Genomic DNA, 27,982 nt, shown 5'->3' with positions numbered 1-27,982 from the left:
GTAAAGCATTCCAAACCTGGCCTGGTTTGACATACCACTCTGGTTGCTCCATGTAATTTTCCTCCTCCAGATGTCCACTTAGGAATGCAGTTACGACATCCATCTGATGAACATGTAGGTTATTCTGAACAGTAAAGGACAGCAATGGACAGCAATGTACAAATTGAACTGAATCAAACTACTGGTAAAAAAGTTTCATCATAGACAGCACCATACTTCTGTGAGTTGTCCTTAGCAACAAGCCTGCACCTGATGCTTGACCCTGAACTTTGATGCTTGACTCTGAACAATAATCTCGAGCCTATGGCCTCTCTGTCTTTTGGTAAATCCACTAAGCCCTGGTTTCATTATCAAGCAGTGGCCCATACTCCAAGTCAGCAGCTTCCTGTCGTATGCTTGGCTCTGTAACAAAACAGACATTAGCAATAAAACTGATAGACACTAAGTTAACAAACTCATCATATCCATACCTTTTTGGAGGCTTTCTGAATCTGCCGCCTTCCCTTGGAGCTTCACTGACGGTTGTCTCATCAAACAGGTGGTATCAAACATAGTTTGTATATCCCACAAGATGAAGCTTCACATCTTTCTTGTCCAACTTTCTTCTTTCTATATTTGGGATGTGTGTATAAGCTAGATTATTTGTCCTAGTCTTATTTTTCCTTTCTGCTTCACCATTTTGTTGAGGTGCATGGGGCACAGACATTTCATGGTGAATGCCTTAGCTTCCAAGTATTCTTGAAATTCTTTAGACGTGTATTCCCCCCCATTGTCTGTTCTCAGTCTTGTGACCTTTCGTCCACACTCATTAGAGAATGATTTTTCAAATTCTTTGAACTTGCTAATCACTTCACTTTTCTGTTTCAATAAGTATACCTTGCAGCATCTTAAGCAGTCATCAATAAATGTCACAAAGTACTTTGATCCACCTATGGATTCAGTCTGCATGGGACCACAGACATCACTATGCATCAGCTGCAGCTTACACCTGGAACAGATTTCTCCCACTGGCTTGAAAGGCTTTCTAGACAGCTTGTCATCCACACACGCTTCACAAAATGAAACCTCTTTCTCTACAGAAATGTCCGCTTACCAGAGTTTTAAGCTCCTTCAACTTGGTGGTGTGTCCCAGTCGTTGATGCCATAGACTGGCTGCTACTGATGCACTTGCTGCACCATGACAGGCAGGCGAACTTCCCTCGATATCCAGCTGATACAATCCATCAGATCTTTGTGTTCCAATTCCTTGAAGATTTCCATCTTTGCCTTGAACGTAGACTTCTTGAACTGCACTGTATTTGCTTTTCTGGCAGCAACTCCCACTGAAAAGAGATTTTCAGATAACTTGGGAACATACAGCACATCATACATGGTGATATCACTGACTTTAAAGGACATTTATAGTTTGACATTACCAATTCCTTGGGCGTCAACCACTCCGCCGTCACCCAGTTTCACTGGAAAATCCCTGGTAGTCTTGAAGAATATCTTAATGACAAGTAATGTGCTTTGATGCTCAACCTGTCATGGCATCTCATTCTGATTAGTCTCTTTAGCGACAAAGGCACTCTCAGACGAGTCTTCAGCATCCTCGTATGTCATGCATTTAGCCTTGCGAATTTGATTTTTGTTTTATCCTTGGACAATTATGCCTTCTTCCCATGCTTCCTTCCCACACTTATAGCATTTCCATTTAGATCTGTCAGATCCACTGCCTTAGAATTAGCCTGCATATCTTCACATACTTGTGTTGACATAGCTGATGCACCACCCGATGCATTACCGTTAGCATAGACTGTGCTTTTGCTCTTTATTTATTAAAGCTTGCTGCACAAACTGCAGTGTTAAATTGCCCATCTTTGTCTTTAGCAGGCTACCTAGCAGTGTTACAATCTGGTCTTCATCTTCTATTACAACACCTATAGCTTCTAGCTTGTCAGTTAGCTCCTTTATTAGTTTTAAATGCTCAGTTATAATTTCTCCTTCTTCCATTTCACACAAAGTATTTCTTTAGAAACAGCTTATTTGCTAGAGCATCTTTCTCAAAATGACCTTTTTGTGTGTCCCATGTTTCTTTAGGAGTCTGACAGCTTGCAATTAGGTACAACTGAGGCGTACTTACATTCAGCGCTAACACAGAAAATGCTTTTTTTGTGAATTCAACTCATGCTTGTGAATTAATGCCTGCTGCTAAGTCGTCCGTTTTCATTACCATCCCGCACGGTCCTTTAGCTTTCAGTAGCTGCTCCATTCGAAATTTCCATGTTGCCCAGTTCTCTAGTCCACTCAGCTGCAAAAAACAGCTTATCGTTCATTGTGTATCCCACAACACTGTTTATATCACACAGATTCCATGGAAAACAAAGCCAATTGAAATATTAAATGTTAAATTACAGTATCATAACATACCAACAATAGCACCATATAATAACACCATAGCCTGAAACTATCCCAGCACTGTTCCTAAATGGTTAACATTGTTGAACCACACCCCTCTAGTGACCAGATCCCATCCAGCTGTGTTAACTGGAGGTCTTCCAGTACTGTCTCACAGCACGCACACACAGAAACAGATACACACAGTTTTTTTTATTTTTACAGTCAAATCTATAACAATCTCTTCTTCTTGTCTAAACTCCAGGTTTATACTGACAGCTGCAATCATGCAGTTTAGGACTATATCTGCACTGAGCATAGTGGACGTTCAGAAGATAAGAAACCCCTCCAAACACTACGTGAGTAAACATGCTCTCCTTAACTGTGGGTTTTGGCCAGTAATTCTCTCTGGATCAGCTGCATGAGCACATTGCAAAACAAAACAAAAAAAACAAAAAAAAAAACATGACATTTGATACCTTATCCCCAAAGCTGAACTCTGTTTCTCCATTATAATAGAAGCCATATTCACTTCAGAACATGTATTAGTTAATAATAATTTTGGTAACCCAGTGTTGTTGGGTTACCACATATTGCTACTTTCAGAACAACACAAATTTTAATTTTGTTAACTTTGTTAATTTAACAAGAATATTTATATTGGTACATTCCTCAAGAAATTTAAACACAATGCAAAGGTTATCTGAAATTATAAGATGGAGATTTTTGCACAGGAACAATAGTAACATTTTTTAATAATGTAACTTGAGTATAGCTGTGATTATAACAGTATTGTTCTTTGCCTGGTGTCGTGTCTGCTTCTCTCCTTGTTCATGCCCTGTGTCTGTCTTAGGTTATTTCCCTGCCCCCACCCCCCCACCCCCACCCCCACCCCCACTGTGTCTACAATGACTCCATTTCTGTTCTGGTTTTTGTCTTTTCTTTTCATTTCTGCTTCATTGTTCAGGTTCTTGACTCCTTCTCTTTCTTAACATATTTTCCTGTCTTTTTCATGGTCCATTTGCTTTTTTTTTTTGGCATGAATCTTCTTTCTCTCTCTCCTGTTCTTTCTCCTACCCCTTTTTAGATCTGGCTCTTGTGGGTATGCGTGTCACAGGTTTTTTTCTTATTTTCTAATTGTTGACCTATATACATTGTGGTTGTTTGCCTGAGCAGGTGTTCATTATCTCAGCTTACTACTCTGATGGCAGCTCACAGCTGATTTACAGGAGATACAACCACTTCTTCAACCTGCAGGTAACCACAGTGTGTGTGTGTGTGTGTATGTTTATTTGTGTGTGTGTGTGCATGCTTGGAATATATCACAGTTTGGGGACTAAACCCTAGTTACACACTCACATTTTGGGTTTCTTCCTTGTCTTCAATTCACTTCACTTCCACCACCAGCTGGTCCCCCCAATGTAAAGCATTACCTTTTAGGGTCAAGATGTTTTAATTTTGGGTTAAGGTTAGTGTTAGCGTTAGGGTTAAACTAGTACTACTTCTGGAAGTAAGTGGTAAGGCACAAGATCCCGACAATTCACAGATACAAGATTGTTTGTGTGTGTGTGTTTGTAAGCGTGTGGTAATTGCAATATTTACTATGTTACAGATGAAGCTCATGGATATGTTTCCAGACGAAGGAGGACAGCAAAACCCCAACCACAGGATCATTCCTTCTCTACCAGGTACACACACAAATAAATTATTTTTTTTTGTACCCAATTTTCACACACAACCAATAACGGTCTTCATTTCCACCCCTTTAGCTAGTAACTTAACCCCCGCTTTCACACACAGTGCACCCAACACTGGGAAATTACAGTGCCTGAAACGACTGGAATACTGTCTCCTGAGGCAGTAATCTGATGGAGGTATTCGTTAGAATATAGTGGGTTTTAAAGATCTTAAATTTGAAAAATCCTTGAAAAAGACTTAAAGGAAATAAATAATGGGTTTAAAGATTACAATGATTTGGTACTTTTTTAAACATATTATCTAAATAAATAATATTCATTCATTCATTCATCATTCATTCATTATCAGTAACCGCTTATCCAGTTCAGGGTCGTGGTGGATCTGGAGCCTACCCGGAATCATTGTCCACAAGGCAGGAACACACCTTGGCGCCAGTTCTTCACATGGCGACACACACTCACACCTACGGACACTTTTTGAGTCGCCAATCCACCTACCAAAGTGTGCTTTTGGACCATGGGATGAAACTGGAGCACCTGGAGGAAACCCACGCAGACACGGGGAGAACACACCAAACTCCAATACTAATAAATAATAATAATAATAATAATAATAATAATACTGTTAATAATAATAAATTCATTCATTATCTGTAACCGCTTATCGAGTTCAGGGTCGCGGTGGGTCCAGAGCCTTCCAAGATTTACTGGGTGCAAGGTGGGAACACACCCTAGAAGGGGCACCAGTCCTTCGCAGGGCGACACACACTCACACATTCACACTTATGGACACTTATGAGTCGCCAATCCACCTACCAACATGTGTTTTTCGCACAGTGGGATGAAACTGGAGCACCTGGAGGAAACCCACGCGGACACGGGGGGGAAACCTCTCAGACAGTCACTCAGAGCGGGACTCATACCCACAACCTCAGGTCCCTGGAGCTGTGTGACTGTGACACTACCTGCTGCGACATGTTCCGTTACGGGTACTTTAATGTCTAAATGCTGCCTTTTAAGGCACTGGCTAAGGAGACAGCAGAGGCAGCAAAGCATCAAGGTTGCTGCTTTCTGTTTCAGACACAGCCATAGTGTGTACATCCTCTGAGACATGTGATATCAAGCTTTCACCACTTTTTTTGCACTGCTGCTTATGCAACGAGTGGTCAGCTAAAAACACCGAAGGAGAGTGTTGAAAAACCCTTGAAGAAGTGGTGGCCCTTGACCCAGTTTTGTTCACAGAGTATTTGCCCTTTTCATGGGTGCTGATTTATACCTGCACAAAATTGCTTCACTCATGAATATATGTGCTGTGTGTGATGTTTGTGTGTTTCAGGTAAAGTTAATTTTGGCCGTAGTCAGAGCCGAGATGTAGCTGTAAGGAGATTGATGCACCTGGATAATTACTGCCAGGTAACACTGTTTCCCCTATAATGCAGTCATGATACGCTGGAAAACTTATTTATTTATTTCGTTTATTTATTTATTTTAAAAATATGTTATTCTCTGTTCTGTGTTCCTACAAACCAAAAATCCTCCATTCTTCTCTCTCGGGCACTGTTGTGTTTACCTGCTCATATTTCTCAGTGTGAGGAGGTGCTGAAATTCTTTGAACCCACGCCTGAAGATCTCAAACACCTGACAGAGTGAGACTATATAATAATTATAAACATATTACTATCGTTATATGACATTGTCTGTGTTATACCACTAGGTGTCACCGTTTGGTAGTCTAATCTGTGTGTGTGTGTGTGTGGGCGCATGCACATGTTTCCATGTTTCTGCAGGAACACAAAAAGCATCAAACCAGGTAAGAAATCCACAAAGTGTGTGTAAACAGGGTTTAGTCCACAAATTGTGATATCTTCCAGGCACACACACACACACACACAAAGTAACCTCTCTATACTAGGGAGGATGATTTTAGATTTCTTTATTACTATAGACACAGTACACTAAAACCTGAGATAAATTTGTCATGAAAACAGAACAGGACCTGGTGCTTTAAAGCAGGTATTTTCATGTGTTGCTTCATGCAGGTCTGAGTCAAGTCACTGAGGTGTGAATCTGAATATTCAATCATAAATCACTGGACTGTAAATATGATTTGAGTCATAAGTCACTGCATTGAGAATCTGAATAGATTCATAAGTCATTTGAATGTGAATCTAACTGGAGTCATGAATCACTAGAATCTAAATTTGAATCAAGTCATTCATGTTGTGAATCTGAATCAATTCAGTCACTTGAATGAGAATCTGAGTTGATTCATAGTCATGGGGTTGGAAATACATGAGGATCTGAATCAACTCATAAGTCAATAGGAATTGAATCTAAATCTGTTCATAACACACTTGCAAGATGATACACTGCACAGTCTGTGAGGTGTGTTTGTGCAGGTTTCCTCCATGCGTTCTGGTGTCCAAACACACATGCTGATAATTGGATTGGCTGTGCAAAAATGTCCATAAACGTTAGTGACTATGTAACTGATGCTCTGTGAGTTTGGTGTGTTCTCTCCATGTCTGCCTCCAGGTGCTCCAGTTTCCTCCCACAGTCCAAATACACACATTGGTAGGTGAATTGGCGACTCAAAAAGTATCCATAGGTGTGAATGTGTGAGTGAATATTTCAGTGTGTGTCACCCTGTGAAAGACTGGCGTCCCCTCCAGAGTGTGTTCCTACCTTGCGCTCAGTGATTCTCGGTAGGCTCCAGACCCACTGTGTCCCTGAACTGGATAAGAGGTTACAGACAATGAATGAATTAATGCTAATTATGACAGATAAGTATGACTTTTTGCAGATTTCCCTTCAGCTTCCAACATCATCCAAACCCATAATTATGGGTTTAAACCAAGCCATATTACTGCGGATTCAGAACTTTTTAACATGCAGATGGCAGTATGTGAGGGTGGGTGTGAGTGTATCACAAGGATGCGTTTTATTACTGCTATTGTTTATTTGAACAAAGGCAAAGCATACACGTGAACCTTACGTTGAGTTTAGAAAAGGACCCCTTGCAATCTGCTGTTTTACAGGGCATGGTTATTAATACTGTGGAGAAATAGAAGTATTTGGTACTATTACTGACTCCAAACTCACCTGGACTGCTAACACACTAGCGAGATACACATCAAATCACTAAAGGTTTAAGGAAACTGCAGTTTTAATGTGTATACCACAATACAGAAGCTAGTTTTTATAAGGGTTTTACAGAGTGTAGTGATCTTTGCCTTCTTTCCAAGAAGTATACCATTAACCTTTCTCTGAGGACATTGCATGATCCATCACACACCCTATTTATTGAGTTCTTCCCCTCACCCTGGAAGCAGGTTTGAATGCCCAAAATTAAAAAAAATAAAACAAAAAGGGGCCATCACGTAATTCCCAAGAGCATTCAGTTACTGAATAGTACTGAAAGAAAGCACATGGACAGTTTAGATTATGTATTTTCATAGTTTTTAAAATATTGTCTCCTTTGTCCTTAATATGTCCTTAATCTGCAATATTTAGATTTGGTTGGTGGTGTTTTACTTATTGTTGTTTTTTGTGGATTTTTTTGTGTGCGACACAAATTCTCTTAGGGGCAACAAAGGGTTTCAATTAATCTAATACTTAAGACATTAATAAGCATTACTACATTTCTAACTGTCTCAATTAAGCAGTAATATACAATACTTTCAACAATCTTATCCTTTATTAATATGTTAAATTATGTCTCGGTTAATCATGAACGAATTGAAACATCTCCTACTGCATATTTCCCTGATCATTTTGAGCAGCTCATTAATGAGCCATTTCTAAGTTAAACTGGGTGTATTGGAGCAGGAAAGACTAAGATGCACAAAAAAGATGTCCACTTACTTCTCCATCCTCCTGAGGGTGTGCTGTACTGACCTGTGCTCAGGATCCATGGTCTTCATGTGGATGCTTGTTTTTGTTTGTTTATTAAGCATTATGTTTAATACTATATAAATATACAATAATAAACCAGTATTTAATTGCTTTCATTTATATCCTAACCATATTTAATAATTACTTAATGTTGTTTGTGACACTTATTGTAAAGTTGACTAAACATTCCCCTTAAGTACAGCAGAATGTTTAATAAACTTTACCTACATATTACTTAAACATAATTTAGAGCTACATATACTTAAGTAAACGTACGAATACAGAGAGAGGAATTGCATGCGCACTGATCATTATTGGCTCTGAAACATTTTTTTTTCATGAAAAATACATGACTCAGAAGTTCCTTTTGCGTAATTTATATTGCAGAATTTGGAAAACATTAACACAAAGCTGCTGACCCCTTACTTCACCCCTCCCTCAACTCCATTCCCCCATCCTCTGGCCCTAAAATCTGTAGGTGGATCCCTGTATATCTGCAGGATTTCTGTGCGTTCTGCACACTCAGCAGTGATCTCTCAGTGAGCTCTACAACCTCTATAAACACACACACACACACACACACACTGACAAACAGAGCAAGTAAACATGCAAATATGAGTGAACCAATTCTGATTCGCAGAGAAGCAAAAAGAGTGCTAGGGCAAGGAAAAAGAGATACATTGTTTGCTCCCATTTACCCTGGGCCTGTAATGATCAGGAGCCCCACCTGACCCCAGATGAGGTTTGATTTGGGTGGTGGATCATTCTCAGAGCTACAGTGACACAGTACAATGTGAATTTGTTCATTTATTCATTTGTTCGATGAATGAAACCCACACAGACACAGGTAGAACACACCAAACTCTAAATTTTAATTGAAGCCTACACATGGAATTCATAAACATGAGGATTTTCTCTTCACTTTAGTGGAATTTTAGTAAAATAGCATCTTGATATTGTATAACCATGAGGTAGATTTGAAGGAGCTAGGGCAGAGGTGTCCAGACTTTTTGGACCATTGAATATCTTTTTCTAAAATAATTTAATTTAAAAGTGTTTTATTCCACTTGTAAAGTAACAGAACCTACAAACCCCATTTCCAAAAAAGCGTTGCTGTTCATAATATAAATAAAAAACAGAATGCAACAACATCCAAATCAATCAAATCTTATATTTAACTGAAAACAGTACAAACACAACATTTAAAATGTTGAAACTTAGAAGTGCTATTGATTTCAGAGAGGCTAAGTCATTTAGAAGTAAAGATGGGGAGGGGTCGCCATTCTGTGAAAGATTGAGCAAGCAAACATTGAAACAAGGAACATGTTTCTCGACTAAAAATTGCAAAGAACCTGGGAATATCTTCATCTGCAGTACATCTCATTAAAAGATTCAAATAATCTGGAGTAACTTCTATATTTACAGGACAAGGCCCAAAACCAACATTGGCTGACTCTGATCTTTGGGCCCTCCTAAGGTGGCACTGCATTAAAAGCAGACAACGATGTCAGACAACTGTGTGTGAAGGCACTGTTAATGCTGAAATATATATAGAGGTTTTGAAGAAATCTGCTGCCATCCAGAGTTTTTTGAGGAGCATTATAAAAAGAAAAATTCTATAATGAACACCTCAAATGATGAAAAACTATATCAAGATCAAGCAGGTATTTAAATTTCAAAACAAAACAGCTGGTCTCCTCAGTTCCCAAATGTTTGCAGAGTGTTGTTAAAAGTAGAGGTGATTCAAAAGGGTGGTGGACATGCCTGTTATAACTTTTTGAAATATGTTGGAGCTTTAAAAAAAATAATAATAATAATCCCCAGACAATATTTGTCTTTATACTTTAAATCATTTTAATATTAATTTGCACATCACTACATTGTTTTTATTTATATTTTGTACAGAATTCCAAAATTTCTGAAATGGGGTTTATAGTTTGGGAACCACTGTGGTATACTTTCAGTGACTTAAAGAAAGTAAAACATGATTGAATTATTCATTTTAGCAGATTTCCATGAACACTGCTGATTCATACGGAATTTAAGTCCTAAACCTCATGTGCAATAACTTACATTATGGAACCCCCTGGTAAAGATAATCCAGTGCCAGTGTCAAAATAATTCCTGAATAATGAGCCTTAATATGTTAATAAAGGAGTGGATGTTAAAGGGTTAATCCTTTCTGTTGGTTTAACTGAAGAGAAAAGCAAAACTCTGTGTGTGTGTGTATCTGTGTGGAGTCAGTGTGTTTGGGGGCCGCTGACGTGGCAGAAAGGAAATGGGTTCAATATGATGAGGGGAAAACAGAGAGAGAAAGTGGAAGGGGTGGGTGGGTGAGAGAGTGAGAGAAAAGGGGAGAATAATCACGAGAGAGAGAGAGAGAGAGAGAGAGAGAGAGAGAGAGACAGAGAGAGATTCTGGAAATTTGAGATGGAGTGTTGCAGTCTTCAGGCACATGGCCCTCTGCAGATTCTCTGGTTTCTGTACATTACCAGTGAATGATGGACCTGGGCAGTGTGTTTATAATTGTATAAATCTGATAAGCTAACTGTGAGAATATGTACTTCATTCTCACTGAGCACATATGTTTTTATTTAAGTCTAGTTAAAAAGGCGGAGTCAAATTTGATTGGCAGATGCTCCCCCCCCTCACTTTCTCTCGCTCTCTCTCCCCTTCTGCCCAACCCCCTTGACTTTTACCATTTCGTTTATTTTCCAGAGAAGAAAGTTTCTGCTTACATCTGCTTTTCTGTCTCCTTCTTTACTACCCTCTTATTGCATGCTCCCTCGCTTTCTTTCTCTCTCTGTCCCATCTGCAATCCTCACCCATATTTTCACTCCTTCTGCCTTTTATTTTTTCCTGCATTACAAGAGGCCACTCTGTTGTTATTTTCCGGATATGATAAGTAAGCCTTGTTATCTCTATGAGGAGTTTGTTGATTGGACTTAAAGGATTGAATCTCTTTGTGCTACTTTAGTTGGACTTTTGGGCTCTAAACATTTTCTTGACTTGGCTGTTAACATATTTGTTTTCGGGGGAAGGATTCTACCTGAATGCATTGTGACTGGACCTTTTGGCTCATAAAGATTGCATTGCTGCAAGACTACATGCGATTGGACCTCACTACAGAATGGATTGACCTAATGGTGCATGCTGATTGGCCAAAGGTGTTCTAGGGTCAACAAATGGCCCGTCATGTCTCAGGGGGTCATGGGAGGGGGGGTAGCTGGTTCACAGCCTGTTTTTTCCCATCATCCTCAGGGGGAGAGAGCAGAGAGATCATGACTGGAGAGGAGTGTGTCTGTGTGTTTGTGGTGGCGGCAGATTATCAGCGTCAAGAGAACACAGAGATCAGTCTCCGAAAAGGAGAGAGAGTGGAGGTGATCGAAAAAAATGATACAGGTGAGCAACACACACACACTGGCCACTTTATTGAAAACACCCACCTTGTACTTATAACGCACTGGCCAATTTATAAGAAACACCCACCAAGTACATCCACACTCTTGCTAATTTATTAGAAACACCCCCCCCACACACACTCTATACTGACACTTTCTGGCATCTACAATCCATCACTGGCCACCTTATCAGAAACACCCCCCATACTGACACTCACTGGCCACTTTAGCAGAAACACCCAACATTTATCCCTACTCACTGGTCACTTTAATAGAAAAACCCACCGTCTCCCTCCACCAGTTTATTAGAAAGCCCTACCTTGTAATTCCCCAACTGGTCACTTTATTAGAAACATGCCCCTTGAACATCCACTTACTGACCACTACAAGGTAGATGTTTCTAGTAAAGTGGCCAGTAATTGGAAATAAATCACTCACTGTGCACTATACACTCACAATAACCCCCTGTGATCCCTAATAGGCCCCAACAATCCTCTGTGCCATTCAACAACCCACAGTGGACCTCAGTGCCATTTATATAATCAGTGGCCTTCAGGAACTGGCCCTCATCAGTCCTCAGAAATTTGAGTTAGAAATCCCTCACAACCCAAACAAACTCTCAGTGGTCCTTAATAATCTACAGTGGCCTTTCTATATTTCTCACTAGCTTTGAGTGTAGCCCATAATGGCTCTTGGTGTACTTCTGTGGTCTTAGTTGTCCTACAATCCTCAGTGGCATTGATTAGCCTACAATTTCCTTCAGTGACCCTGAGTGTCCCTCAGTGGCCCCCCATGGCCTTCAGTGAATGGAGAGTGTGCAATAATTTGAGTTCTCTGGGATTCTGTGAAGAGCAGGTTTAATAAGCAGAGGGCTTGTCTATGTCTGTGTTGCTGTAGTAGATTTATGAGATTTTTCAGCTGCTGAATAAAAAAAATGCCAGAGACAAAGCCATGGAAAAAAAGAGAGAGAGAGTGGAGGAGGAACTGAGGGAGGTTGTGGGGGGTGGCAGAAAGAGAGAGAGAGAGAGAGAGAGAGAGAGATAGAGAGAGAGAGAGAGAGAGGGAAAGTGTGTTGTAAATTTCTAGCAATTACTTCAAAAACATGTCTAAAGAGTGCTAGGATTAATGTTTATTCAAAATTATCTTCATCAGTGTATGTCCTCTGTTATGTTTTATGGTGCATTAAAGAGGATAAAAATGACTGAATCCTTCAATAATCCAAAATGAGTTGGAGAATAAATTAGTATAATCAAATAAAGTTGTTTTTCATCTGTGACGTTTTGGGAAATAGAATAAAGTACAATAAGAATAGCACAATAGAACCAGATGAGAATAGAATAGATTAGATCCTTGTCCATCTGGTTAAGGCTTGAAAGTAGATGGTCAGGCAAATGGTAAAGTCATTAGTAGAGGAATGCTGGGAGTCATTATAAACCACAACTATTCACCTCTCTTTGTCTCTCTCTCTCTCTCTCTCTCTCTCTCTCTCTCTCTCTCTCTCTCTCTCTCTCTCTCTCTCTCTCTCTCTCTCTCTCTCTCTCTCTCTCACACACACACACACACACACACACACAGAAAAAACACCCCCCCTCACACACATTCACATATTCAGTGTGTGCATGGTGGGTAATGAAGATGACATCAGTAGTTTTACTGCTTCACAGCAGTTTTTTTTTTTTTTGCTGCATTTTTCCTTTAAAACAAGTTTCTTGCTTTTGTATTTTTGTAGGCTGGTGGTTTGTGAGCACAGCAGATGAACAAGGCTGGGTTCCAGCCACATACCTTGTCTCTCCAACAGAACAGCAAGATGATCCCAGAACACTAAAAGGAGATAGTAAGGCTCGCCAGACATTAACAATCAACTGAATAGCCAGATTAATTAACCACCTAACCAGCAGAATATTCAAACATCAGGCTTATTAACAACAGTCTATTAAATGGCAAAAAAGAATATCTTTATTTATATAGAATCGTTCATACATTAATGCAGTTAAAAATGCTTTATTTAAATTCTTTCTAAATATGTTAAAATATAAAAGGGTAAACAGTGTAACCACAATTATAAAGTCATAATTTAAAAAAGGGTAACAAAAAGAACATCTGTGATCTATCACCTCAGAAAGGCTTTTGCACAGATTGTTACAATTAAAAGAACATTAAAATAAAGATTATACTCAATCTTTTTTTTCGTTTTCCTGCACCCTAAGTGGAAGAGCACTTCTTAGCTGTTAAACAGTTCTTTGGACACTCAGTGCTACCAAGTTTTAAAACCTCCAAGGGTTGATAAATGATAAATGGAGAACATTTACTTGAGTCACCTATCATCCATCAAAAAAAAAAAAAATAACAACACTATAGTTAACCTCCTAACAGTGTCAATAATTAACTGCCTGAAGAGTTGATCACATAAAAATATAATAAGAGCTTACTATTAACAACCTAACTAGCTTAAGAATATAAATAATCCAGTGCCTAACTCCAGTAAATACTTTTTAATTATCAGACAGGAACACACCCTGGAGGAGGCGCCAGTCTTTCACAGGGCTACAAACCTATTGACACAGTCGCCAATCCACCTACCAACGTGTGTTTTTGGACCGTGGGGGGAAACCCACGCAGACTCAGGAAGAACACACCAAACTCCTCACAGACAGTCACCCGGAGTCCCTGGAGATGTCTGACTGCAACACTACCTGCTGCGCCAACGTGCTGCCGTTGGTAATATCAGTGTGTTCTTTTTTAATTTTACTTTAACATTAATTCTAGATCATAATCTAATCATAGTTTAAGACCAAGGAGGCTGATAAAAAAACCACTATTATTTATTGCATGTTACAGCTTGCATATAAGTGTTTAGATAAGAACATGAATTTATAACCTCGACAGAAATGGCAGCCTGCCATTCACCTTGTTCTGCCACTGCTCATTTTCAAGAGTTCTCTTTCCACATTTGTGTTGGAATTTACAGTACATTTCTAAATAATTGACAAAGTGACTATTTTTCCAAAGCTAACTTTAGCCACACATAATCACCTATTTAAGGTGGAACAGAAACTTCAAATAAAACTGGACAATAATGCCAATAATAGCCTTGTAAACTGACCCAGGAAATATATTTTGGATTAGAATAGAAATGGAAGGGAAAATATTGAAAAGGACAATAATATCAGCTTAATTTTTTGTGACACATTTAAAACACTAGAAGCAGCAAGACATCTGAGCGTGATAAACACATTCATGCCATTATATTTCTTCACACTACTTCCCTGTACAATAATATTCAAAGCAAATTCACAAACCCACATGAAAGAACATTACTGTATTCAAATTCTGTCCTCACTGCAACTGCATAGCAAGAGCTAATTCTCGCGCATGCACACTTCTGTCAGCTGGTCAGTCAGTTAGTGAAAAATCCTCTTCTAGGTGTTACAGCAAAAAACAACAAAAAAATCTCCTCTAGGCTGGCCCAATACGTAGCCCAACAATAAGCAAACATTTAACTGGCTGAATAGTCAACATTTTGACTGTCTTTAAGAAGTTAATATATTGCTACATCAGCAAGTTACTAACACCTGCCGGGCACTTGAAGTGTAAGGCTGTTCGGCAGTTAAACTGGTTTACTCTTTTTGGGTTTCAGGCAGAAATTTCAGATTTTTCCAGCTTTCATGCCAGAATAGTTATAAAACTAGCTTCAACTCATAAACAGAGAGAGAGAGAGAGAGAGAGAGAGAGAGAATGAGGTTAGAGAGGCAGGGTTTTGCTGATTTTGTGGAAAAGTTTTACTGTGAAAATAGTGTTGGTATTTTAAAATGGGATCATGAGCTCTGATATATTACTTAACTCCTCCTCAGCAATAATTTCTTCTGTAAAACTCATTCTATACATCCTCACCACATTAGTATAAATTATGCGAGCTGACTGATGTAATTCTCCTGCTGGACCTGGTGACTGGAGAATGTTCCATGAGAAACCTCAAGTTTCTCTAAGTTTCAAGTCAACCCTGAGTTTCAAGCCAAGTTTAGTGCTGGAGATAGCATTCTGAGACAGAAAACTCTCTGAAATTCACACAAACCCTCATGCTGGCAACCCCATGAAAGATCAAACCTATATACAAATGATCAAACCACAGCCAATCCTTAATGACTTGAACATATCTGAAACAGGAACGATTCACATGAACACACCTGAACACTCCTGACCCCTGTGAAAAAATAAGTATACATAAATGGATCTGAAATAGTTTGTACTTCTGTTACTAGCATTTAATTTGTACTAAATCACTACTATGTCATATAAAAAATATGGGGTTACACTATACTGAGCAATACTAGTCCTGTTATTTTCATAAGTTTATTTCTCTGAGCTGTCCAGCTGATCTAGAAATAGGGCGGCACGGTGGTGCAGCAGGTAGTGTCGCAGTCACACAGCTCCAGGGGCAGTGGAGGCTGTGAGTTCGATTCCCGCTCCAGGTGACTGTCTGTGAGGAGTTAGTGTGTTCTCCCCGTGTCCGCGTGGGTTTCCTCCGGGTGCTCCGGTTTCCTCCCACAGTCCAAAAACACACATTGGACTCAAAAGTGTTCGTAGGTGTGAGTGTGTGTGTTGCCCTGTGAAGGACTGGGCAATATATGTTTACAATAAGTGTAAACATATATTTAAATGGAATTAGAAAAGTGGTGAAAATAACAAATACTCAGTATATATTAAGTGAAAGCTTAAGTAATTTATGTTACATTATAATGATTGTTCCTAAGTAAAATGAGTACATCAGCACAATGATATATATACTTCTGTTTTTTTGGGGGTTTTTTTTAACAAGGGGAAGTTACTTGGACACTTCTGGACTTACACAAATTCCTCTCGACTAAACACATTCAATTAAAATTTCAAGGCACTTGCTCAATATAATCACTGTTATATCAAACCAAATTAAATTAATTAAAAACATCACACAAACACTCACACAAACCAATATCTCTTTCTGTGTCTCTCTCTCCCACTGCAGACCACTATGTGACAGTTCAGGCCTACAGCAGTTCGGGTAAAGATGAGTTGGGTTTTGAGTGTGGTGTCATTGTGGAGGTCATCCAGAAAAACTTGGAGGGCTGGTGGTTCATACGGTAAACACACTCTCCTCCATCCTGCTTTCCTTAAGAGAATTTTAACAACACCTTATGGATGCAAGTGTGTGATTTAATCATGCATTTTGAAGGAATGTAATCTTCCATGATCCCAGATGTTGGCTGGTAACCAATCATATTTGTTCTGCCTCCAGACCCATTTTAAGAAGTGACTTTGCACACGAGTACCCAACATAGTCTCCATCAATTGCTGAAAAGAACAAATGGAAGGACTACAAATTCAAACATCTTCTCATACAAAGCAGCAGTTGTTTTAGATCTTCTGTCTCAAGGCTTAATATTCAGTGCCTGCTCTTCAAATACCGGGTAGTTAAAGGCAACGTTCACAAATCAAAAACCACAAATGAGCTCAGCCACGTCGTTTGTTTCCTCAAACTTACCGATCCACCTTAAAAGATACAGGGCTTCTGAACATAAGCAAACCAAGGAGAACAGCATCTCTCCACAATTGTAGATGTCCTGCGTCTGTAGCTTCCCTCAATGTGTTGTTTTTTTGTTTGTTTGTTTGTTTTTTGCAGTAATCCATGTAGAATCTTGTCCTGAGATCTTGTAATCACCTGAATAGGAGTGATCTAATAATGCCTTTCTGATGTATGCTGTCTAAAGCCTTGCTGATGACATTATATACTTTTTCCAAAGAATACTATGAATTTGTCAATAGAAGCATGCCAGGGCTACCAATGGACACTACTTCCTTTTAAGTACAGAGAGACATGTACAGGATTAGAAGCTCAAACACTTGTTTCCTGACTAATTCAGTAGTTCATCTGTCCTTTACAAGTTGTAATATTAGTGTCTCAAAATGCAGGAACACATTGGTAAGCCCAAGGTTGTGTACAGACCATTTTATAGTGAATTTGGTTTATTGATCTCCTTCCAGGTACATCTTGTTTTGCTTTGCTTCAATAGAAGGTTACAGCAGACATGTCCTTTATTTACCAAAACTTCAACTTCAAGACTTCTATCTAGCAAATCTCTTTGAAATTTTCCCTAATCCGAAGACACATACATTTGCCTCTTGGAACTATGCATAAGGCTAGGTCCTACATGTGATTATGTAAATCTTGGTGATCTTTACACATAGGAAAGTGTTTTCCTGTGTATTCCATGTCTCAAAAATGCAGAAGACATAAACAAACACTTATCAAGCCCTGCAATGTATTAGTCTAAATTTATTTCCCACATTTTAAAACATTATTGACATTCAAAAACACTTGGGAAATATGATTATTTTGAGAATACAATGTATTGGTGTGGTTCTCTGAAGTGTATATCTTTATTACCTTTAGGCTACATTCCAGCTGTGTATTACACATTAATACTATAGAGTATATACTATGTACTAACATGAAATGTGTGAATTTGGCAGGCTAGTAACCAAATATTAACATAAAACACAGGACTTGATGAACTGTTGCTATGATTACATGCATCGTACCAAGCTGTGGCCTCAACACTGTCTGCAATTTTATCCAAAGTCTGAACTCTCCATCCACACTACATAGTGCACAGTGTAGGTAAAAAAAGGATTTCTGCACTAAAATAGTGCATTGTATGTCAGATAATAAAAACCATTTATATTATAAGCTTCATGTCCCCCTGTTTATGTTCCCATTTAGTGCACTGTCTGTGTGTAGTAGTTCTAGTTTTAAGATCTTTTTGGGACTATTTGGAACAAAGCCAAAACTTGCCAGATGTGATAAGCTCCTTCCTTTCCATTTCCAATTGGATTGTGAGATCAAAGTATCCATCGTTAACATACTCAAATATCGACATGTTCTAAGTATGCACTCTGGATTTTTTACTCAGCTTTGACACTTGTAACTAACTATACTACATACTCATACTCAAACACTAGATAAAATTAGTATTAAGTGTGCAATTGGGGCGCAGCTTTAGTTGGGGACATAATTTAGATGTCTTAAGTACAGAGCCTATGTTTGGTATCTTTTCTGGGTCTTTATTATTAAACTTAATTCTGATTCTCCACTAATTGATTCCTATCTCTTTCAGTTATGGTGGGAAAGAAGGTTGGGCTCCAGGCTCCTACCTGAGGAAGGTGCAGGATGATGTCCTCCCTGGCAACTTAAGTGATTCCACAGAAACCAACCAAGAATCTACAGTTGGCCAAGTTGAGATTATTGGAAACCTGATGGAGATAAGCAATCTTCTGAAGCGGAAACCAGTCAACGACACAAACACTCACAGCAACATACACTTCACCAATGATACACACTTGGAATGTGACACAAACACTGACACACACTTTAGTGCCAAGCTGGAGACTACAAACAACACACTTACCAATGTACACAGCACCCACTGGACTACAGACAACACAGACACTGATGACACCACCACTGGAGTGGACAGTGTCAGCACACACACACGTTCAGACACAGAATCTATCTCAGATTCACACACACAAGTCTGTTCCATTGAGGATACAGAGACACCTGGAGTTTGTAGGTCAGTTACGAATGTATGTGTAGGAGTGTCTGCTTCAGAGTCGAGTGTGTGTTCTACAGGACTGAGGACACACACCCCTGCCATTGCTCGTGTCACACCACAAAGATACCACAGTGTGGAGAACGGTAAGATACACACACACACACACACACACACACAATCTTGTATCTGTGAATTAATTCTGTGGAGACATACACTATCAGAAAATTTGGCACTGTGTGGCACTACCTTTTGCTCTCTCTTTGTGCAATTTTATACACACACACACACACACACACACACACACACACATTCTGCATATGTAATTAAAGTCCTTAATCAAACCTTTTTTCCCTTACAATAAAAGCCTTAAATGCATTGTGATGCTTCACTGACATGTAATAAAGAGAATAAAGCCTCTGTCACTGCTACTCTGGGCTCAGCACTGCAGAAACTGCACTGTGTAACTTTTGGAGGAGGGTAGGAAACCACCTCCTGCCACCCCCACCTGACCCTCCCTACTGATTTCAGTAAAGTGCTCTAAAAATGTAATATACTAGAAGGGAGCAAACCCAAAATCTTACCTTGTGTTTATTTAAAATATAAAAATTACCATCCCAACTTCCGCCTGCTCCGTGATAAAACGAACATGTAAGAGAAATGACAATTGGCAGTTTGTTGTGCAGTTAATTTCCAAACCATTTTATTCATAGCTACAGATGATTTTAGCCTGCTTTTATTATGATGGACTCATTACATTAGTGACATTAAGTGATTTACAAGTTTTTTTTTTTTTTAAAATAGCTCCTTATGTATACCTTCTTACTTTTTGCTGCCATCCTCAGTCACTTTTGACACCCACGTTTCACCGACGATGCACTGGAGTCTTGCACAGTAATACTTGCTTATGACTGGATAGTTCCTTCTAGTTTTGGCATTGCTAACAACCAAACTACAGAGACTTATGTGAGAGCAGGGAAAGGCACAGCAAATCACACTGGCCATATGTGTTACAGTGAAGTAGGACTCAAGTACAGAACGTAGTAGAGAACCCTTTCTGCACCTCTAGGTTAATGAGATGTTGACAGACCAGGTTTTTTTTTCTTCCAAACAATAGTCCTCAAACATAGTGTTCCACCTTTAAAGACATGGAGCTTTGAATATAAACAAACCAGAGATAATGACATTTCCCCACAATCATAGACGTTCCCTTTAACCAACCTGAAACCTCATATATCGTCAGGTAAGTTTGCTCAGTTGCAGATTCTTTTTATAAAACCTTCACAATAATTTCTCTTTCAGGATCTCCATCTTACAAAGAGAGACCTCCACCCCGCCGAGAAAACAGCCTGGTCAGTTGTGTCTTGGAAAAATCATCTGAATGAATAAAGGATTCTTCGTTAGTCTTGTTTACAAACCGAACACTTGTTCTCTGTGTTTAAGTGGGTGTGTCTTTCCTTAGGGCTTTCAGCTGCCACAGCTTCCAGATCCCCCTAGTGTTGACGCAGAATATTACACTATTGCTGAATTTCATTCATGTCTGGGTGATGGCATCAGCTTTAGTGGAGGAGAAAAAGCTGAGGTAACAACCCTTTCATCACACTTTTACAACATTACTATTACATTTTAGGAATACCACTGTGGTATCTATACTCCACCAAGAGCTTTAACAGATTACAGGTTTTACAGATTAAAGTGGACAGCGAATTAATCAAACCTATTGAGATCTCCATACTTACCAAATGTATATGTGTGTAGGTCATAAAGAAAAACTCGGGTGGTTGGTGGTATGTGCAGATTGGAGAAAAAGAAGGCTGGGCTCCATGCTCCTACATTGACAAGCGTAAAAAGCCAAGTCTAAACCGGAAGACCAGCACCCTGACCCGTCCTAAAGTCCCTCCCCCAGCCCCACCAATTAAAAAGCAGACTTCCCTACCCTGCATGGAGTCAGGAGTTGGGACTGTTGATAGAAGCCGCGTGTATGAAGAACCAGAGTATGATGTTCCTGCAGTGGGTTTGGATTCTGAACTTGGGTTCCTCCCTTCAGTGAATAAAGCCCCACACAGTGCCCCCTACTGGCTGGGAGATGAAGGGCAGGAAAGAAATGGAGAAGGGCAGTTTGTTTATGACCTTTCCCATTCCTACTCATCCAGCAGGGGGCACCAGAGGCCAATCTGGGATCCTCCAGAATATGATGCCCCAACAATTGAGTTCAGTGCTGTATCCATATCCCAAGAGCAGCCTGAAGGATCCAAACTCAAACCTAGTGTCCGACCAAAACCAACAAACCCTGAGTTCAGCTCCCTCAGACGCAGCCTAAAACCCACAAACCAGCTGAACCAAAACTACGGGAGAAGTTTGCGAACTTCAGCAGGGTCAGAGACTGACTCAACCTCCTCACTGGATGACTCAGTAGTCTTCAAGCTGTCAGTCAGTGCAGAAAGTGAAGTCATGGACCCTCAGTTGTCCATCAGTGCTGAGAGTGAAATTATGCCTTCTCGGATGTCTGTTAGCACCAATGCTGATGACACACACCTCCTGCTGTATCGCAGTACTGCAGAATTCCATCAGGGAGCACCAGGCGAGCTAAGTCTGCCTGCTGGAGTTCTTGTTGAGGTGTTGGAGAAGCAGCAGAGTGGCTGGTGGTTTGTCCGCTGGGGGGCTCAAGAGGGCTGGGTGCCCACTTACTTCCTTAAACCCATCACACATGCCCATCACACGTGCATGGAAGGTGGAGATTCTAGGAGTAAAAAGAACGAGGATACTGGGCAGAACATTCAAGGGGTCTGTAGTGTTACACTGAGGACCCAACACGGAAATAGTAATGCTGATGTTACTAAGGAATATGCTGCCATTAATAAGGACAGAGCTAGTGTTACTAACGACTACGCAAGTGTTACAAAGGACAAAAATGGTGCTGCTAAAGAGAACACCAGCCCTGGCTGGAAAAATGAGTCTTCATGTCCACAAATGACCCACCGTGACCCGAATGGCTCTGGACGATCCATCCCCATTTCCATGGTAAAGCCCAAACCACAGATCATCCACAACAATCTTCGTGAGGAGTATGTCACCATGGCTGATTACCACGGTGATGCAGAGTCCATGGGATTCCCTGCAGGAACAAGACTGGAGGTTCTGGAGAAAAATGCTAATGGGTGGTGGTACTGTTGCACTCTTGACTCATCTCACACACGTCGGGGGTGGGTCCCCTCCAATTTCCTTGAGAAAAAGAAGTAGAGGAAGGAGCATATTGCAGTATAGCCTTTTTGTCTCAAATATTTTGTACAAATGATGTGCCTAATTTTATGTAACAGGAAAAACATAACAGGAAGAAGGCTGACATCTTCCTTTTCAATAGAGATCAAAATGAAAGAAATTACATTTTCCAAGTCATTTAAATTTATCTTTACATGAGTACAAGGAATGTAGGTGAAGGGCATTGTATATCGTTGCTGTCAAAAGAAAACAATGTATCTCCAAAAATAGTATCTTTACAGAAGGAAAAAAAACCTTCTTACCTTTCATTAGAAATCAATGTAAAAAGAATTTATTCCAAGTAATTTTGGAAGATTTTGTTGTTGTGTATTCGTCATGAAATTTTCACACAATGTGAAGGACAACTGTTGTGTTCAAATAATTTAGTAACCTAAAATTAACCAAAATGTAGATGTATGTTTTTCACTGGATAGTGATGATATCTTAAATATATTCTATATCACAATATAGAAACATTAAATGGGACATTGATATAATTAGAAAACATCAATCATTGTACCAGAGAAAAAAACATATAAATAATTTTTTAATTGTTACAGTTTCCACTAATGAAAAGACGAATAGGGGCCATTGCTTTGAATTATTATGCATATTAATTATTCTATTTCTGCTCCACAGGTGGGCAATATTGATTATTTTGGCTGTTTCTGATTATTTACTGGCATGGTGGCGCAGCAGGTAGTGTCGCAGTCACACAGCTCTAGGGACCTGGGGATTGTGGGTTCAAGTTTCGCTCCTCTCAAGTCTATGAGTAGTTTGGTGTGTTCTTCCCGTGTTCATGTGGGTTTCCCCCGGGTAGTCCGGTTTTCTCCCACGGTCCAAAAACACATGCTGGTAGGTGGATTGGTGACTCAAAAGTGTCCATAGGTGTGAGTGAATTTGTGAGTGAATGTGTGGGTGTGTGTTGCCTTGTGAAGGACTGGATACCCCCCCCCCCCCCAGGGTGTGTTCCTGCCTTGCACTCAGTGATTCCAGGTGGGTTCCAGACCAACCGTGACCCTGAACTGGATAAGCGGTTACAGACAATGTATTAATGAATGAATTACGAATTAATGTGGAAATGTCTACAAATTCAGGAGCTGGCTAACTGCACTACCAAACTTGCTACAAAACCTTCAACTCAAGTTACAAATTTCTGGTGTAATTCCAACAGTGAATATAACTTACAACTTAATCTTCAGCCATGTACAAACAACTGTGTTTTTTACCACCTCAAACATACCATTCCACCTTTAAACACGCAGAGTTTCTGAATGTAAAATGTTGATGACCACAATTTATTGGCCACTTAAATTATTTCTCATCATACTCTGAGAACCACCACCATCTCTTGCCTTCCTTCAACCTTCATCAAGACAACATAACATTGCAGGATTACTGTTACCTTTGAGCAGTGTTGCCAGATTAGCACTAATAACTGTGAAGTATGCCAAGTGTTTTCTATTTTTGATCACATATTTTTTTCAAATTTCATAATCAAGTTTTTGTATTGTGATATATAATATTCTTTCACGTGATATAATATGCTTCAGTCACATCCCTTCTGTTCATGTTAGGATATCTTTCAATTATGATGAGCTGTCAGTGTCAAATTTAGGAAAATGTATATTGTCTCAAATTTTGATCTCTGCTGTAGATGTTCATCATTAGATGTCATGAATTTCTACATTATTTTTGTTATTTGTCATATGCAATCTATATATTAATATGTTATAACAGTAACTAGGCATGTTTGGTTATAGAAAACCCATGTATGCTAGCATTAGCTAATTGCTTGCTTAAGCATTAGCTAATGTTAGAAAACTGCCTACCAAACTACAATTGAGCTACAGGTGGTAGTACCTGTTTTGTGCTAGCATGTGTTTTATTGTGGAGAAAATAATTCTCTACTAAAATCCAGGTGCAAGATACTGAAATTATATTTTAGGTACACTATGAGTATAGTATCTATTGCATTACTTGGAAAAAAAATTAAGCTGTGGATAATTTCACTTTAGAAGGTAAAATTGACAGTATACAGGTTCGGGTCATACAATTAGAATATCGTGAAAAAGTTGATAAATTTCAGTAATTCCATTCAAAAAGTGAAACGTATATTATACTCATTTATTACACACAGATTGATATATTTCAAGTGTTTATTTTTTTAATGTGATGATTATAACTGACAACTAATGAAAACCCCAAATTCAGTATCTCAGAAAATTAGAATATTACTTAAGACCGACACAAAAAAGGATTTTTAGAAATGCTGGCCAACTGAAAAGTATGAGCATGTACAGCACTCAGTACTTAGTTGGGGCTCCTTTTGCCTGAATTACTGCAGTGATGCAGCGTGGTATGGAGTCGATCAGTCTGTGGCACTGCTCAGGTGTTATGAGAGGCCTTCAGCTCTTCTGCATTGTTGGGTCTGGAGTATTGCATCTTCCTCTTCACAATACCCCATAGATTTTCTATGGGATTATGGTCAGGTGAGTTTGCTAGCAATTAAGAACAGGGAGACCATGGTCCTTAAGCCAGGTACTGGTAGCTTTGGCACTGTGTGCCGGTGCCAAATCCTGTTGGACAATGAAATCTGCACCTCCATAAAGTTGGTCAGCAGCAAGAAGCATGAAGTGCTCTAAAACTTCCTGGTAGATGGTTGCTTTGAGTTGGACCTCAGAAAACACTTTGGACCAACACCAGCAGATGACTTGGCACCCCAAACCATCACTGACTGTGGAAACTTTACACTAGACCTCAAGCAATGTGGATTCTGTGCCGCTCCTCTCTTCCTCCAGACTCTGGGACCTTGATTTCCAAAGGAAATGCAACATTTACTTTAATCAGAGAACATAACTTTGGACGCGAGACGCTTCTGACGCTGTCTCTTGTTCAAGAGTGGCTTCACACAAGGAATGCGACAGCTGAAAACCATGTCTTGCATACGTCTGTGCGTGGTGATTCTTGAAGCACTGATTCCAGCTGCAGTCCAATCTCAGCAGTTTTCCCCATGATTGTGTATCCTACAGAACTAGACTGAGAGACAATTTAAAGGCCTTTGCAGGTGTTTTGAGTTATTTAGCTGCTAAGAGTTTGGCACCAGGTGTCTTCAATATTGGACCTTTTCACAATATTCTAATTTTCTGAGATACTGATTTGGTGTGTTGCCCTGTGAAGGACTGGCGCCCCCTCCAGGGTGTATTCCCGCCTTGTGCCCAATGATTCCAGGTAGGCTCTGGACCCACCACAACCCTGAACTGGAAGGGTGGCACTGTGGCGCAGCAGGTAGTGTCGCAGTCACACAGCTCCCTGGAGGTTGTGGGTTCGAGTCCCGCTCGGGTTACTGTCTGTGAGCAGTTGGTGTGTACTCCCCGTGTCCACCCGGGTTTCCTCCGGGGGCTCCGGTTTCCTCCCACAGTCCAAAAACACACATTGGCGACTCAAAAGTGTTGCCCTGTGAAGGACTGGCGCCCCCTCCAGGGTGTATTCCGCCTTGCATCCAAAGATTCCAGGTAGGCTCTGGACCCACTGCGACCCTGAACTGGATAAGCGATTACAGATAATGAATGAATTTGGGGTTTTCATTAGTTGTCAGTTATAATCATCAAACTAAAAGAAATAAACACTTGAAATATATCAGTGTGTAATGAATGAGTAGAATATACAAGTTTCACTTTTTGAATCGAATTACTGAAATAAATCAACTTTTTCATAAGTCTCTGTCTCTGTCTCTCGTAAAACCACACCTTGACTAAAAGAGAAAAGCCAAATTCAAATCTCCTCCAGTATTGCTATGTTTGCTATTTACATCTGTGTCAGGCGAGAAATCACTTGATCCAAACACAGCCACCAGATACTCTGCTCAGTTTAATTCTGTAATAAGAAATGGACACAAGTTCTCGAACATGGTCAAGATGGTTCTACATTTAAAGTAGTAACAGAACTTTGACATACCACAGTGACCAGTAGGAAAATCTCAAAGATCATGAACAGATCATGAAGCAGATTTTAGGATTTTTCAGGAAACCTCCTTATTACTATATAGGTACAATCATTTTTACCAGTAATGTTTCTTTTTTTTCCACCAAAATGCAAATCACAAGAGAAATCAAATATTTGTAGGCCCTGAATGAACCAGTTGAAATGGTTCTTTCCCCCCCCAGACATGGAGGTGCCCATGTTTAAAATATCTTTAACACAGAATGTCTGATACACCCACAGAAATAAGTCTCAGTATAAAGGTTGAATCATTGTAAAGATGAAGTTATTTCTTTAAGGTTAGTCTATAATAGAAATTATTGTTAGGGTCATACAATGCACAATATCAGACATTCCTGAAGCTATGATGCCTTTTAAGTGTGTTTAACCAATTATGAAATATGAATTTTAATAGAAATATGTTATAACTTACATTATATTATAATAGATATGATTATGTATATCAGAAAGTATAACTGTTAAGTAATGATTCTGACCATAGTTGACTGCAGTGTTCAGTTGCTATCTTGTGGTGAACAGTGGTAAGACACACAGCATGTGATAGGGGTCAGCTAAGATGCAGGTAACCTGTGCAGCTGGAGCAGTTTTTGCTTGAAAAATAAACTGCCCTAGAGAGATAATGATGAAGTCGATGATGATACGATGATGACAGTTTATTTTTTTATAGCAAGTAAAACATGCTACAAACCTGACAAAGGTTATTTTATTTTGTGTGTGCTAATATGTTTATTTGCATGTTCTTTTATTAGCTGCTAAAATGCAGTTTATCTGATGATGTGATGTTACTTTCACTGATATTTCCACTCTTTATAGATCAATAGCACTTTCACATCAGCTTAAAATAAAGGGACACATTACTAATTATGATGTGTTTGCACCAATGGTGTGTGTTTTTGATGAGCAATACTGATTTTCAAGTCATATTCAGAACGACAGAACTTTTCTCTGCCAGGGCTTAAATGACACAGGTAATTGAAGATTAGGTCTTTAAGCCTTTTGCTGCTCAAACATGTATTTACACCACAAAGCAACGTTTTTAGAGTTGAGAAAAATGAAACTCTCCCTATAAATTTAAAAATGTGTATTATATGATGTTTTAGTAGTTATAACATACCTTGACCACATGAGTCCTCCTGTTAGCCACATGTCCTGCCAAGTGTTTGCAGGTAAGTGCCTTACTGAGTGTAATATTTGTGAGATGTTTACACACGAAAAAGAAATACAAAATGTATAGTTCTCCATTTTTCTAGCATGCCAACTTGGGTAATTATTATGAGACGCCGTGTACTTCCTGCTCCTGATTTAACATGGAATGGCCTTAAGAACCATTCTGCCCTGCAGTGGAAAAGACGCCATAGAAACACTGGCCTATCCAGGGCCAAATAATTTCTAAGGACATGCTGTACTGTTCCGCACCAGTGAGGACCTGTTAGAACGCTTACAGTTGTATTTTCCATTTGCTGTGTCGATAAATTGGAACCAGTAAGTGGGTCTCATAATAATTATATGAGAGTTGCTGTGGTCAGTCGTGTCCTGTCTCACATTCCTGATTTGATTTCACAGAGTTAGCAAGTAAGCATTCTGCCATGAGAAATGTACCTTACGAACTTAAAGCAAAATAAATAAAAATATAAAGACACAGTGACTTCTGAAACAAAAGTGACACAGATATGGAACCAATCAGAAGATCATTACATCATAAGCCCTCCCACCAAGCAGTTTTGTGGCCCCAAATACTGTTAGCTAACAATGCTGAGAAAATCGTGCT

General features: G+C 39.5%; 1 protein-coding gene across 1 annotated transcript; it reads left to right on the top strand.

Moving 5' to 3' along the window:
- The first annotated feature begins 2,663 nt into the window (after nt 1-2,663).
- On the top strand, nt 2,664-22,643 carry sh3pxd2ab (SH3 and PX domains 2Ab). Its single transcript, XM_066650977.1, has 13 exons — nt 2,664-2,735; nt 3,553-3,633; nt 3,989-4,064; nt 5,410-5,482; nt 5,624-5,719; nt 5,861-5,883; nt 11,229-11,369; nt 13,098-13,178; nt 16,323-16,485; nt 18,520-19,100; nt 20,257-20,306; nt 20,417-20,536; nt 20,713-22,643. The coding sequence occupies exons 1-13, from the start codon at nt 2,664-2,666 to the stop codon at nt 22,192-22,194; spliced, it is 3,039 nt and encodes a 1,012-aa protein (XP_066507074.1). The 3' UTR covers nt 22,195-22,643.
- The last annotated feature ends 5,339 nt before the right edge of the window (nt 22,644-27,982 follow it).

The sequence above is a fragment of the Hoplias malabaricus genome, chromosome 1 (assembly GCF_029633855.1).
Source record: "Hoplias malabaricus isolate fHopMal1 chromosome 1, fHopMal1.hap1, whole genome shotgun sequence".
Classification (NCBI taxonomy): Eukaryota; Metazoa; Chordata; class Actinopteri; order Characiformes; family Erythrinidae; genus Hoplias; species Hoplias malabaricus.
The sequence above is the reverse complement of the archived record's forward strand: the minus strand, read 5'-3'. Positions and strand labels throughout refer to the sequence as shown.